Raw genomic sequence first — 13789 nt, 5'->3', positions numbered from 1 at the left:
TAGGGATGTTCTACTTTGGATGCATACCTTCTCGCTCATGTTATCTTCTCGCTTGGTTTTTGACTTCCGACCCGTCTTCATATGCTTTCTCTCATCTCTTGTCTGCATATGTTTTTGGAAGTTTTAAAGTTTGAATGAAGTCTTAAGAAGGAAGTGGTGAAAGTTGTCCCACATCGGATTGGGAATAAAATAAAGAGTGGTATATAAGGTAAAGCTTTACCACTCATTTGAATCTTTATGACATGTTTTACCACAAGTCCTACGCGCACACAGGGGGTGCAAATTTGGGTTTCTGGACTAGAAATTCATCAAACTCATGCGTGCCCGCACGTCCCGCGAACACGAATGCAACTTCAAAAACCCGGGCTCGCGTGAGACAATTTTTTGAATTTGTTTTTGAAATTCTAAATCTGGTCTGGTCAATGCCATTAATAATCATTATGAGAATGATTATTATTTTTCGGTTTTGTATTGCCATTATGTGATATTATTATTACTTAATGGTCATTATCATTGTTGATTATGATCTGGTGGCTATATAACCAGTACCTTCCCTTCAGTTTGAGACACAACGAAAACACACTTCATCTTCTTCCTCTTTCTTTACTGCAACAATATTATTTTCGTTTTCATTTCAGGCAAGTGATCGAGTCCGGCAGAGCTACGATTTTGTTAAGAACCGAAGTACCCTGGGAACAGACCGCGAATCTATTTAAGGGAATTATGTTAAACACAAACCCGGTTTACTGTTTCGTTTATTTCTTTTCTCTTTCTAAATTGTATTATACAAGATTTCTAACAAACCTAAACATATTACTTATTATTATTCTTGTATTTTCATTTCAGAATGGAATCCCAATCCATGAGTACTGCCGTTTATACCAATCGTCACTTCCGCTGTTGATGTCACAACCGGTTTGGTTGCTCCGCTACCTGCTGCAGTCATGTCTCATGCTGAGAAACCGGAAAAGTTCACCGGTGTGAATTTCAAACAGTGGCAACAAAAGATGTTCTTTTATTTGACCACTTTGAACCTCGCGAGGTTCTTAACTGAAACCGTTCCACAAGTTGATGAAGGGGCAATGGATACGCAATCGTTGAGCGCGGTTCAGGCTTGGAATCATTCGGATTTCTTGTGTCGGAACTATGTCTTGAATGGCATGGTGGATGCACTATATAACGTGTATTGTAAGACAAAGACCGCCAAAGAATTATGGGAGTCGTTGGACCGCAAATACAAAACGGAAGATGCCGGTACTAAGAAATCCGTGGTGGCTAAGTTCTTGGACTTTAAAATGATAGACTCAAAAACTGTTATGAGTCAAGTCCAAGATTCGCAAGTTATTCTTCATGATATTCATGCTGAAGGGATGTCGCTTAGCGAGACATTCCAAGTTGCTTGTAGTATTGAAAAGCTACCACCAAGTTGGGTCAATTTCAAGAATTATCTCAAGCATAAGCGAAAGGAGATGACCATTGAAGATCTTTTTGTTCATCTTCGTATTGAAGAAGATAATAAAATTGCATTAAAAAGGATTGACGGTCCTGGAACAACAAAGGCCAGTGTTGTTGAACATGGCCAATCTTTAAAGGGTAATAAAAACGGTGGAAAGAAGAATCATGGGAAAGGCTTCAACCTTGGTCCTAAGGGGGGGAGTTGGGAAGAAAAAGAAGTTCCAAGGAACTTGTTATAATTGTGGAAAGCAAGGCCATAGGGCCAATGAATGCAAGCTTCCAAAGAAAGAAAATGATCGACAAGTGAACATGGTTTGAGAGGTTGAGAACCTTGTTGAGGTGGTTACGGACCTCTCGATTATGGTCACCGAAGTTAACTTGGTTGGGTAAAATAACAAAGATTGGTGGGTCGATACGAGGGCTACCCGTCATGTGTGCTTTGACAAAAGTCTCTTTAGCACTTTCAAAGAGGTGACTAATGGAGAAAAGGTGTTTATGGGAAACTCTGCTACGGCCGAAGTCAAAGGTGAGGGGAATGTGGTTTTGAAGATGACTTCGGGAAAGTAACTTACTTTGTCAAATGTGTTGTATGTTCCTGAAATTCGTAAGAATCTTGTGTCGAAGTGGCAGTTGATTAAGTTTGGTTTCAAAATGGTGATTGAGTTTGATAAGGTCGTGTTGACCAAAAATGGTGTGTATGTTGGTAAGGGTTATGCCCTCAATGGTATGTTCAAGTTGAATAAACCGTGTTTAATGAAATGAATGAGAATGCTACTAGTTCTACTTATATGCTTGAGTCTTCTAATGTTTGGCATGGTAGACTAGGTCATGTTAATTTTAATTCCATTCGGCGTTTGATTAAACTTAATTGTATACCAACAATCGATATCGACTCAAATAATAAATGTGAAACTTGCATCGAAGCAAAACAAACGAGATCGTCATTCAAAGAGATTGAACGATTTACCGAACCCCTCGAGATGATTCACACCGATGTGTGTAATCTAAAAGCAATTCCTACTCGTGGTGGGAACAAGTACTTCATCACGTTCATTGATGATAGTACAAGGTATTGCTATGTTTACTTACTTAAGAGTAAGGGCGAGGCTATTGATAGGTTTATATTATTTAAAGCCGAAGTTAAGAATCAACTAAATCGAAAAATCAAAAGAGTAAGGAGTGACCGAGGAGGTGAATATGTTTCACCTTTTGTTGACTTGTGTGAAAAAGAAGGAATCATACATGAAGTCACGCATCCTTACTATCCTCAATCAAATGGCATAGCGGAATGGAAAAACCAAACCTTGAAAGAAATGATGAATGCCATGATGATAAGTTATAGGGTAAGCCCGGACATGTTGGGGGGAAGCAATCTTATCGGCAAATTATGTCTTGAACATGATACCCAATCAGAAGAAAGATCTAACGCCATATGAATTATGGACGGGAAATAAACCATCATATAAATACTTGCGAGTGTGGGGGTGCCTAGCCAAGGTAGTGGTGACTCCACTAAAACGCCTACTAATAGGACCCAAAACCGTGGATTTTGTATTTATAGGATATACCCGTCCTTGTGGTGCATTTCGATTTCTTGTGCATGATTCCAAGAACCCTGGAATAAACAATGGCACCATAATAGAATCAAAGGATGTATCATGGTTTGAACATATGTTCCCATGTTTGGATAAAGGAAAACCGAGCTATTCTAGACCGGTTGAGGAAAGTATTCAAAACGAGGATACTAGAGATGAACCTCGGGAACAATCTGATACAGAGGAGGTTGAAATCAGAAAGAGTAAACAGCAAAGGACTGAAAAATCCTTCGGCCCTGATTTCCTTACCTACATGGTAGAAGAGGAACCTCAAACGTATCAACAAGCGGTGAATTCCACTGAAGGACCTCAGTGGAGGGAGGCCATCAAATGTGAGATAGATTCTATCTTACAAAATCATACGTGGGAACTAGTGGATCTTCCTCAAGGGTGTAAACCACTAGGAGATCGATGGATCTTCAAGAAGAAGATGAAACCTGATGGCACCATCGATAAGTATAAGGCAAGGTTGGTGATCAAAGGATATAAACAACGAGAAGGTTTAGATTACTTTGATACGTATTCGCCAGTTACGCGAATAACTTCTATCATGTTGGTGCTTGCCATTGCCGCCATTAGAAATTTGGAAGTTCACCAAATGGATGTAAAAACAGCTTTCTTAAATGGAAATCTGGAGGAAGAGATTTACATGGAACAACTTGAAGGCTTCATAGCCGTAGGGCAAGAAAAGAAAGTGTGTAAACTTGTGAAATCCTTGCATGGATTGAAACAAGCTCCTAAACAATGGCACCAAAAGTTTGACCATGTCATGCTTGATGTTGGGTTCAAAATCAATGAATATGACAAATGTGTATACGTGAAGGACACATCCGATGGATATGTCATTTTGTGTCTATATGTAGATGATATGCTCATTGCTGGAAGTGATGACAAAATCATAACGTCCACAAAGAACATGCTAAAAGCAAGATTTAACATGAAGGACATGGGTTTTGCGGATGTGATTTTGAGAGTTAAAATCACACGAACCCAAAATGGACTTGTTTTAAGCTAAAATGCTCACGTCATCACAATTCTTGAGAAGTTTAATGCGAATGACTCTAATGTAGCTAGAACTCCCATTGACACAAGTCAACATCTAGCTAAGAATAGAGGGGAACCCGCTAACCAGTTGGAATACTCAAGAATCATTGGCAGCTTGATGTATCTTATTAGTTGCACTAGACTCGACTTAGCATATGCTGTAAGCAAGCTAAGTAGATACACAAGCAACCCAAGTTCAAGTCATTGGAACAGTGTGATTCGGTTACTTCGGTACCTAAGATACACTAGGGAATACGGGTTACATTATAACAGATATCCAGCAGTTGTCGAAGGACATTCTGATGCAAATTGGATATCTGACACGAATGATTCCAGAGCAACAAGTGGGTATGTATTCACACTTGGAGGTGTTGCTATATCGTGGAAATCGTCAAAACAAACGGTTATAGCTAGATCAACGATGGAATCAGAATTCATCGCCCTAGATAAAGCGGGCGAGAAGGCAGAATGGTTACGTCAATTTGTTGAGGATATACCAAGATGGCCTAAGCCGGCATCGGGCATCTGTATACATTGTGATAGCCAATCGGCAATTGGCAGAGCTCATAGCACAATATATAATGGTAGGAATAGACATATTAGACGTAGACATAATACGGTAAGACAACTAATATCTACTGGAATTATCACTGTTGACTACGTGAAGTCAAAGGATAATATTGCGGATCCGCTAACAAAATGCCTAAGTAGAGAGTTAGTTTAGAAGTCGTCCATGGGAATGGGACTGAAGCCCTTGAAAAGTTAACGTTCATACGAAGGAAACCTAACTCAACAGATTGGAGATCCCAAAAATTGAGTTCAATAGGAAAACCTAATTGTATAAATTAGTGTGGTGGGGGGGGGGGGGAATAACTCTACAATCTAAGAGGGAGTTTACTATATAGCTAGGTAACCTTCCTAGTCCATTCCTAAAGTGACAAGTGTGAGGCTAAGCATATGGCTTTTAATGATTCGACCAAGGTAGTCATACATGGTGAATAACCTATGTGAGAGAGAAGTGAGGTCGCTGACTCGCTTCGAAGGGTGTTGTTGGGCACAATACTTAATAGCTCTTGCAGAACCAGGCGCATGTTCATGACCATAATGAACATAACTATGAGGACTTGACTTTGTCAGGGAGAGTCTTGTGTGAAGTGTATTGTCGTCTACACAAACGGCAGACGAGTTCAAAGACATCACTGTCTACTCAGAGCTAGTGGGCTAAGTACGCTTCATAAGCAAAGGTTCAAAGGATAACACCTACATATTGTATGCAAGATTCAACTGCTGAAATCTAATCGGAATAATGTTGTTGTTTCGACCTCCACTCATGTGGGGGATTGTTGGAAGTTTTAAAGTGTGAATGAAGTCTTAAGAAGGACGTGGTGAAAGTTGTCCCACATCAGACTGGGAACAAAATAAAGAGCGGTATATAAGGTAAAGCTTTACCACTCATTTGAATCTTTATGACATGTTTTACTACAAGTCCTACGCGCACACAGGGGGGGTGCAAATTTGGGTTTCTGTACTAGAAATTCATCGAACTCGTGCGTGCCCGCAAGTCCCGCGGATACGAATGCAACTCCAAAAACCCGGGCTCGCGTGAGACAATTTTTGAATTTGTTTTTGAAATTCTAAATCTGGTCTGGTCAATGCCATTAATAATCATTATGAGAATGATTATTATTTTTCGGTTTTGTATTGCCATTATGTGATATTATTATTACTTAATGGTCATTATCATTGTTGATTATGATCTGGTGGCTATATAACCAGTACCGTCCCTTCAGTTTGAGACACACCGAAAACACACTTCATCTTCTTCCTCTTTCTTTGCCGCAACAATATTATTTTCGTTTTCATATCAGGCAAGTGATCGAGTCCGGCAGAGCTACATTCTGTTAATAACTGGAGCACCCTGGGAACAGACCGCGAATCTGTTTAAGGGAATTGTGCTAAACACAAGCCCGGTTTACTATTTCGTTTATTTCTTTTCTCTTTCTAGATTGTATTATATAAGATTTCTAACATATGCTTTCTCTCATCTATTTGAATTATTACCCTTGTTTGATTAGTGTTTCATCTTTGTTTATTCTTGATGAAACCTTAAGTTCGATTGTTGTTAAGTTCGTATTTTTGTTGCCGGGATTGTTAGTTGCGAAATATTTAATCAATATCCTATTCTTGATGAAACCTTAAGCTGACAATACGCAGAACATACTATTATCAACCGTGTATTCTTTGTACATTGTGCAAAATATTAGATATTCATTGTGTTATTATGTAGTCATGGCTTTCCATATTTACCTCATAGCTACGATGTCAATGCGCTGACATTTCACCAAGGGGCTCTCTCATGTCCGGTTCACTCTTTGCATTTTTCCTGATGTTGCTTCAACTACGTGGGTCATGGGACTATTACTGACCATAGTTACTGCTTACCATATTAACCTCATTGCTTAGAATTTTATTGTATTTGTATCATCTTTAGTTTAAATTTGAATCGATACCAAATTACACGTTCGACACACACTTTGCTAGCTCAAAAGGAGACTGACTCTACTTTACATTTTGGTAGGAGTGGTTAATTTTATTTGAGAATAAAAATAAAAAATGAATAGGTCAGTGTGAGAAGAAAAAGCCTTTTGTTTTCATTGAGTAAGTTACAACTTACAAGAACAGAAGATAAACAAGAATGAACAAAAGTAGAAAAAAAGGATCAGGCTTTGACGCAGCAATTGAAGTAACTCAGAATGCTTCTCCTTGCCTGCATAAAACATTCTGCGTTATATTAAACAACTGGAGAAAGAATATAAGAAAAAGTATTCATATATTACTTAAAAGAAAACATTCCTTGCCAACCATGTATTATTAATTGTTAATTATTGGGTGAGAACATGGCTTCATTTATTCTCTTACCTAGGATCCATATACAACAATAAATTTATATATAAAGAACTATGCTAAGTGACTTATGATAAAAACAAATCTATAATATAATGGTTGCTTTGAGATTTGTCGATGATAATAAGCAATACGACTATTGTATATAAATAGTTATTATATCCGCACCGGAATGTTTGGGTCAATCGATTAACACAGCTAATTAAAAAAATCGAAAAAGTCAAAACAACAAAGATGATTACAAGAATTGATGATCATATACAGTTTGAAAAATTAAAAATCAAATATAAATAAAAGTAGTGAAGACCGACCACAAAGAATATACAAATCAAACATAAATGGATTATCATCACAGGTTGAAAAATGATTTAAGCTTTTAACTTTATATACTTTTGTAAGTGTTTGTAGAAAAAAAAAATTTATAAAAATGATAGTTACACTCTTAATCTTCCATAATCAAAATAAAGAACAAAATCCAAACATTTGAAAGAAGTCAAAAGCAGTTATGTGTTCTTCATTTTCAATCTTGTGAAAATATATTTATATTATAAACACTAGCAGTGGTGATAATTACCAAGATGAGTTGGAAGCATTTAGCGATGTATACCAAAGTGTAACCAGTGGGAAGTTTTTGGTTGATCTTAAATATCTAGAAAGAAGCATATAGCAAACTGGATATTGTTAATGTATAAACTTCAAATTGCAGTTTGAAGCATATCCTAATTTTTTTCATTCATGGTTTACTGCTGAGAATTGGTGACTTTCAACTAGAATGGGATATCAGTTTAGGGCAAAAGTAACAGAAAATGAAGGTGCTTACAGTTGGAGAGTGGCGGTCATCATCATAACCATGATGAGGTGGAGCGCTGTTAGTTGTCGTGTTAAGTTTGGAAGTGTTGGAAGAGGAATAAGAAGAGATGAGGTCTTCTTCATTACCAATGCTAGCTCTTGATAAATCTCTTTTGTTCTGTTTCCTCATCTCTCTTATCTTTGAGAAATCCATGGAGTAGTCCGGGAGGGGTCCCTTTTGGTCCCAGTCACCGAATTGGGGCACCGACATCCATGGTGCACTTTTCTACACCATCAAAAGTTCATGTTATAATTACTCAACCTACTCATATATAATATGTTTCATTATCAATCAATTTAACAAAGTATGATTGCGGTTATCATACAAAATGATCGAGGCTATGATTCCAGGCAAACAATGAACCTTTTTAAGATCTTCAAATGTTCTTCAATGTCTGACTATAAATTTGATTATTCTAAATTAAATATTATACTCCAAAGTTTTCTACTTAGGTCAAATCATCTAACAAAAAGGGTACGAATCATATCATATCGAATCCAAAGGCCTCAAAACCTAACTTTCTAATCCTTAATCTAAACAGAAGTAGAAGCTAGCGATTCAAGCGAAACACTTAGATTGAAGCATAAACTCCAATCACAGCTCAAATTACAACAGTTTTCAATGAAATTAATAAGAATCACCAAAAACTAGGTTAAAATAAAAACTGCATTATCTACAGCTAAACCTCACATAGAATAATTAATAATAATAATAATAAAGTGATACCTCATCCTTTCGATGATCCATGTTAAGCAACCAGATCTAATCAATTGCGCTGAATTCAATCAAAACCAGAAGAAACAATAAGGGTCAATCAATACAAATAAGCAGTTTGCGATATAATATAACTGTGTGTGTTTTGAGAATAACTTACTTACAGCAAGATGACAGCTTCGATGGTGATGTTGTAGCTTTACAGTTAATCGTTATTGGGATATATTTATGTCGCATTGATTGAATCTTTGGACACGTTACAGGTGTTTAATTACAGTGGTTGCCATTGTGAGTCATGTCACGTGTGCGTTTGGGACACTGAGCCAAATAAATAAATAAGGTAATATTCGGTTCTTGGTTTAAGTATTATTTAGTGGTAATTTACTAGTATTAAAATCTGGCTTTGATTTGAAACTATGTGTAATATTCGGTTCTTGGTTTAATTGATAACATTATTAGATTAAGTGTTAGTGGTGAGGAGGTGGACGACGCCATTTTACCTATTAGATCATATGTTGCAGAGAGGTTGGCGACGCCACTCTATGCAAGCTCACCATTTTGTTGTTAAACCATTTTATCAAGTTATAAATGAACGCCAAACAAAAAATATATAGCCCTACTAGCCGCCAGTGTAGCAACCATGGTGAGGGCTCAAAGTGTGAGGCCTACCAATTCATATTTTTTATTTAAAAAATGATTAAATAATAATTGTGTCGTCAGTTTAACCATTATACGTGTTTGACGGTTTAGTTAGTGAATACTTATCCGCCTACGTAGCACTGATCTGGCAATATCTTTTGTTAGATAAAGCTCTCCACTACCCATAGTCTTAGAAAGTTTGTGATTATATTCTGACTAATGTTCCTGTAACATATAGAAAATTTTCCACCAAGACATTTAATATTGAAGTTTTTCTTTTTATCGTTACCTAAAGTGTTCAAAACGTGCTCATGATATAGGATATAGACTCTTAACTTATTAGAGGGGTCGGGGCACTAGTGTGGGTAAGGTTCATGGGTAGTTTACCATATGGCAAACCCACCCCTAACTATATGGGTTGTTTGCCAAATTACAATTTGTGGCAAAGGTTTACCATGTGGTTATATGATTGTTGTAAATTTTGAAGAAATTAAAATACCCATTAATAATCAATTTATTACATATATTACAAAAAAAGTTTTAGGATACTTATGGGTAGGTATTTCCAGTTATTTTATGGTTTGTGGGTACTTGAGGGTAAAAATGAAATAACGATGTATGATTGGTCGGCGAATGAGGAGTACCCATGAGTGCCCATTCCCCTTTTATGGGTTCGGTGATTAGTTGAGTAATCACCCGTTTCACGTACAAATATTTTTACCTCTTTCAAAGTTTGTGTGTTAAATTTTAGAACAAAAGGGTGAAATTATCGAATGAACAATTCTGGAATTAACTTTTGGTGATTTTTCTTTCTTCTTTATCCGCTTAAAGGGCAAGATAAATCTAAAACATATTATAACGTATGTAATGACATGTACGTATAGCAATCTATTACGAGTAATTTAACTTATCACAATTTTTAGTCTTAGAATTTATATGTTAACAGCCCACAACAAAAACTAAGCATTACAAAATGTTGACAAGGCCCCCCAATGAGTTCACAAGCCTCAAAGGGGTAAAAATAGAGACGAATAAATAATTCCAATATTATACAGTAAAACCATTATAAATTTAAAGTGTTTAAAGCAAATTTTATTGGGATCGGGATATTTTATTAATTTAAAGAGTCCATAGCAAATTGCTTTCGACACTGTAAAATCCGTTAGGCTAATCTAATCGACTCAAATGATTTAAACGATGTAAATTCTGGAGAAGACATCCATGAGCTTGAGAACTTGATTACGGGAATGCATTATTGGCACAAAATGGATGTGAATGAGTTATTGGTGGACATCATTCAAAATCCAGTTGATTATGAAGTTGATGATGATTTATTACCTTTGGAACCGGTCACTCGAAAAGAAGCATTGCACACAGCAACAACTCTTCATAACTTTTTATTGCAATACGAGAATATAATGTCTTAACTCTTAGGTGCAATGAAAATATTTAAAAATGAACTCAATATATTTGAAGTTCACCAAAAAAAAACAAATGACTATAGATTCATTTTTTAACAAAACAATCCTAAAATTTTGAAATATTTTAATAATTATAAATTTATAGTTTCGTTGGGTTCAATATATTTACATTGGGATTTCAAAAAAAATATTATTTTATCAATTAGGGCCAAATTTTGTACTGGTCTCAACTGGGAAACGGACAAATTATTAATTTTATTGAGGTTATTAATTTATCGAGTATTAAATTATAGAGGTATATTAATTTTATCAATGTTATTAATTTGTGGAGAATTAAATTTTAAAGGTTTATATCGTAAAGGAAAACCAAACTTTTGATTTAAATTTAAGAATAGTATTAATTAATATCTTAAGGCGTTTTATATTAGGAAAAAAAAAGGTAGAAAGGAATTTTATTTATATAATACATTAGGAAAGCAAAATGTTCAAAACAAATAAGGTCACTAATCTTAATATACAAGGAAGGAATATATATCTTTGTACTTTAGAATGTAACATCTCGTTTTCTTGTTTATGTTAATAAAATGAAAACATGAGTTATTATGAGTCGGGTTAGTGTAGGGTTAAATGGATATGGGTTATGGACTTGGATTAAGAAGGAAAGAAGGAAAGACCATGGGCTTAAGCCCATGATCCATAATATATAAACCTTAATTACTAATTAGTTCATTCATTTTACACATATTCCATACACCACCCAAAACACACACTTAAGCTCTCTCTCTCTAATTTCTCTCTTTTCTCTAGCCGAACCAAGAAGGAAAACCGATCCCGATCCAAGGTAATGATAGTATGCTATTGTATGAACTCAAACCTGTTAGATTTAGTCACGAAACGACGAGCCGACACCTTTAAACCGTTAAAGTCGCGAGATCCGGGTGGAATCGGGTATGAACCGAGCATAAGATGGGCCTAGGGGTCACCCTAGCTTAGATCTGGATCGAACGAGACGAAAAACAGTGAAAAACGAGTCAGATCTCGTTTTTCCGGTGAAGTCGTGGTTTTCCGGCGACGGCGGCGCCGGAAAGCGGCGTACGAGGATGTCAGAGAATGTTCTGACATTCTGACCTAACCCTAAATCGTTAACGTAGAGTTAACGAACTAGGGGTAATTCGTCAGGGTGATTCGTTAACGAAAGCATAACGAACTAGCTTTAATTCGTATCCAAATTCGTTAAGGAAAAGATAATGAATTAACCCCAATTCGTTATGACCATTCGTTAAAAGGAGATAACGAATTAGAAGGTCCAATTCGTCAAAGGACCAGTTCGTTAAGGTCCAATTCGTTATGATGATGACCCGTTCGTTAAGGTTAAATTCGTTAAGATGATGACCATTTCGTTAAGGTTCAATTCGTTATGATGATAACCAGTTCGTTATAATGTCCAGTTCGTTATAATGTCTAGTTCGTCATAATAGTCAGTTCGTTTTGGGTTCATTCGCTATGAACCCCATTTGTTAAGGGACTGGGACGAATTTGAAGTTTGAAAGAATTACAGAATGGTCCCTAGACTTAGAAAAAAATGATTTAATTACAAAGAAGCCCTCGAACTTTTAAGTAAGAAAATTAAATAATGCTTAAAATCCTAATGAAAAATGTGTTAAGAAAGTTAACGAAAATAAAATTTTTCCAAGCTAATCTGGCAGCTTAACCCTAGCCAGGGGCTCTGCCCCTTGGACCCCGCTAGGGGCTGCCGCCCCTAGAACCCCGCTGCAAGGGGCGCTGCCCCCGGACCCCCATTCATTGAGGGTAATAATTAAACTAGAAGCACGATATGGGTAGTGATAGCTAAATTGATACGTGTTATTGTTATACAGTTAGTCGTGCACAACTCAAGAAAGGGATAACCATAAACGGTGAACGTAACCGAATTCAGGTGAGTTTCTGACCCCACTTCCTTGTTATGTTTTCGGGGGTGTGTGCATACTCGATGTGATAGTTAATATACTTACCTTAAGTGGTAAGTGTATGCCTTGTATGATCCATGTATGATGAATGCTTGATGGTGCGTGAATGATCTTCGGATATTGCATGTACCACCAGGTGGTAGTTAAAAATATGATTGATATATATGAAGTATGGATGATGTATGTATGCTATATTGATAGTACATGAACGATCTTCGGATATTGCATGTACTGTCAAGGGATAGTTTAAAGAGATGGTTGATATATATACGATGTATGAGTGATGTATGACGTACATAAGTTATATTATGAATAGGGAACCGACCCTAATAATATCGGCGAATGTAGGGAACCGACCCTAATAATGTCGGCGAACGTAGGGAACCGACCCTAATAATGTCAGCGAATGTAGGGAACCGACCCTAATAATGTCGGCGAAAGTTATGGGGCGAAATGCTCTTTAAAGCGTATGTGTATGAATGAAAGTATGCATGTAAGTATGAAAGAAAGAATGAAAGTGCGTATGTATGTATGTAAGTATGTAAGTAAATATGAAGGTACCTTCGGGTGCATATGTAAGTATGTGATTGTCTTGTACGTTGTCTGATTTACTAGAACTCACTCAGCGTAGCTGACTTTTAGTATGCACGCAGGTTAACAAATTGAGACAGCTGGTTTGAGCAAGATACATGACAAGATTGAAGAGGCTGGCATCTGAATAATTGTTGTGATGTTTTGATACTATGTTTTATTTGTGTTTTTAAAAGACAAGTTATGAATGTATGTAATGAATGGTTGACTATTATTATTATTATTCCGCGAAAGTTTTAAACTAACTCTAATATTTAGAACTGTGTTTATGAGTAAAACCAACGTCCAAAGTAAGGCACCGGTAACGCGGCCTTACATAGAAACATTTATAATAGCATCTTATATAAAATGTAGCCATTTTTGTTTACCTTGCCTCTAAGTTTCATATAAGTTTTGAGACTCAAGTTATTATACAAATGAGGATAAAAATGAGAAAGATGAGAAGTATTTATAGCCACATAAAAGAACCTCTCAAAAATAATAATAAAGTCATAAATCTAACTATAATAAAAAACGAAAAACACAAAAATGTTTTCACCATCTTCCTCATTCTAAAAAATAAAAAAAAATAAAAAAAAAATGTTAAGAGAAAAAGATCATTGTGTCTTT

The 13789-nt window shown here is 36.2% G+C and overlaps 2 protein-coding genes across 2 annotated transcripts; one reads left to right on the top strand and one right to left on the bottom strand.

Annotated features, from left to right (window-relative positions):
- The first annotated feature begins 944 nt into the window (after positions 1–944).
- LOC143630481 (uncharacterized) lies at positions 945–2022 on the top strand. Its single transcript, XM_077099478.1, has 2 exons — positions 945–1593; positions 1856–2022. The coding sequence occupies exons 1-2, from the start codon at positions 945–947 to the stop codon at positions 2020–2022; spliced, it is 816 nt and encodes a 271-aa protein (XP_076955593.1).
- Positions 2023–6667: 4645 nt separating this feature from the next.
- On the bottom strand, positions 6668–8736 carry LOC143630488 (uncharacterized). The gene is made up of 4 exons (XM_077099483.1): positions 8719–8736; positions 8575–8623; positions 7819–8073; positions 6668–6861 (listed from the first exon to the last, which is right to left on the bottom strand). The coding sequence occupies exons 2-4, from the start codon at positions 8593–8595 to the stop codon at positions 6814–6816; spliced, it is 324 nt and encodes a 107-aa protein (XP_076955598.1). The 5' UTR covers positions 8596–8623; positions 8719–8736; the 3' UTR covers positions 6668–6813.
- Positions 8737–13789: the final 5053 nt, after the last annotated feature.

This window comes from Bidens hawaiensis, unplaced genomic scaffold (genome assembly GCF_021521415.1).
Source record: "Bidens hawaiensis isolate Kalapana, Puna unplaced genomic scaffold, B.hawaiensis_p1.1 tig00005680_1, whole genome shotgun sequence".
In the NCBI taxonomy this organism is placed as follows: Eukaryota; Viridiplantae; Streptophyta; class Magnoliopsida; order Asterales; family Asteraceae; genus Bidens; species Bidens hawaiensis.
The sequence above is the reverse complement of the archived record's forward strand: the minus strand, read 5'-3'. Positions and strand labels throughout refer to the sequence as shown.

Coding starts and splice junctions, on each gene's coding strand:
- LOC143630481 (XM_077099478.1), top strand. CDS start 945: ATGTCTCATGCTGAGAAACCGGAAAAGTTCACCGGTGTGAATTTCAAA. Junction 1,594..1,855: donor ACATGGCCAATCTTTAAAGG/GTAATAAAAACG, acceptor AAAATAACAAAG/ATTGGTGGGTCGATACGAGG.
- LOC143630488 (XM_077099483.1), bottom strand. CDS start 8,595: ATGGATCATCGAAAGGATGAG. Junction 8,074..8,574: donor TGGATCATCGAAAGGATGAG/GTATCACTTTAT, acceptor TTGATGGTGTAG/AAAAGTGCACCATGGATGTC. Junction 6,862..7,818: donor ATGACCGCCACTCTCCAACT/GTAAGCACCTTC, acceptor TGTTTTATGCAG/GCAAGGAGAAGCATTCTGAG.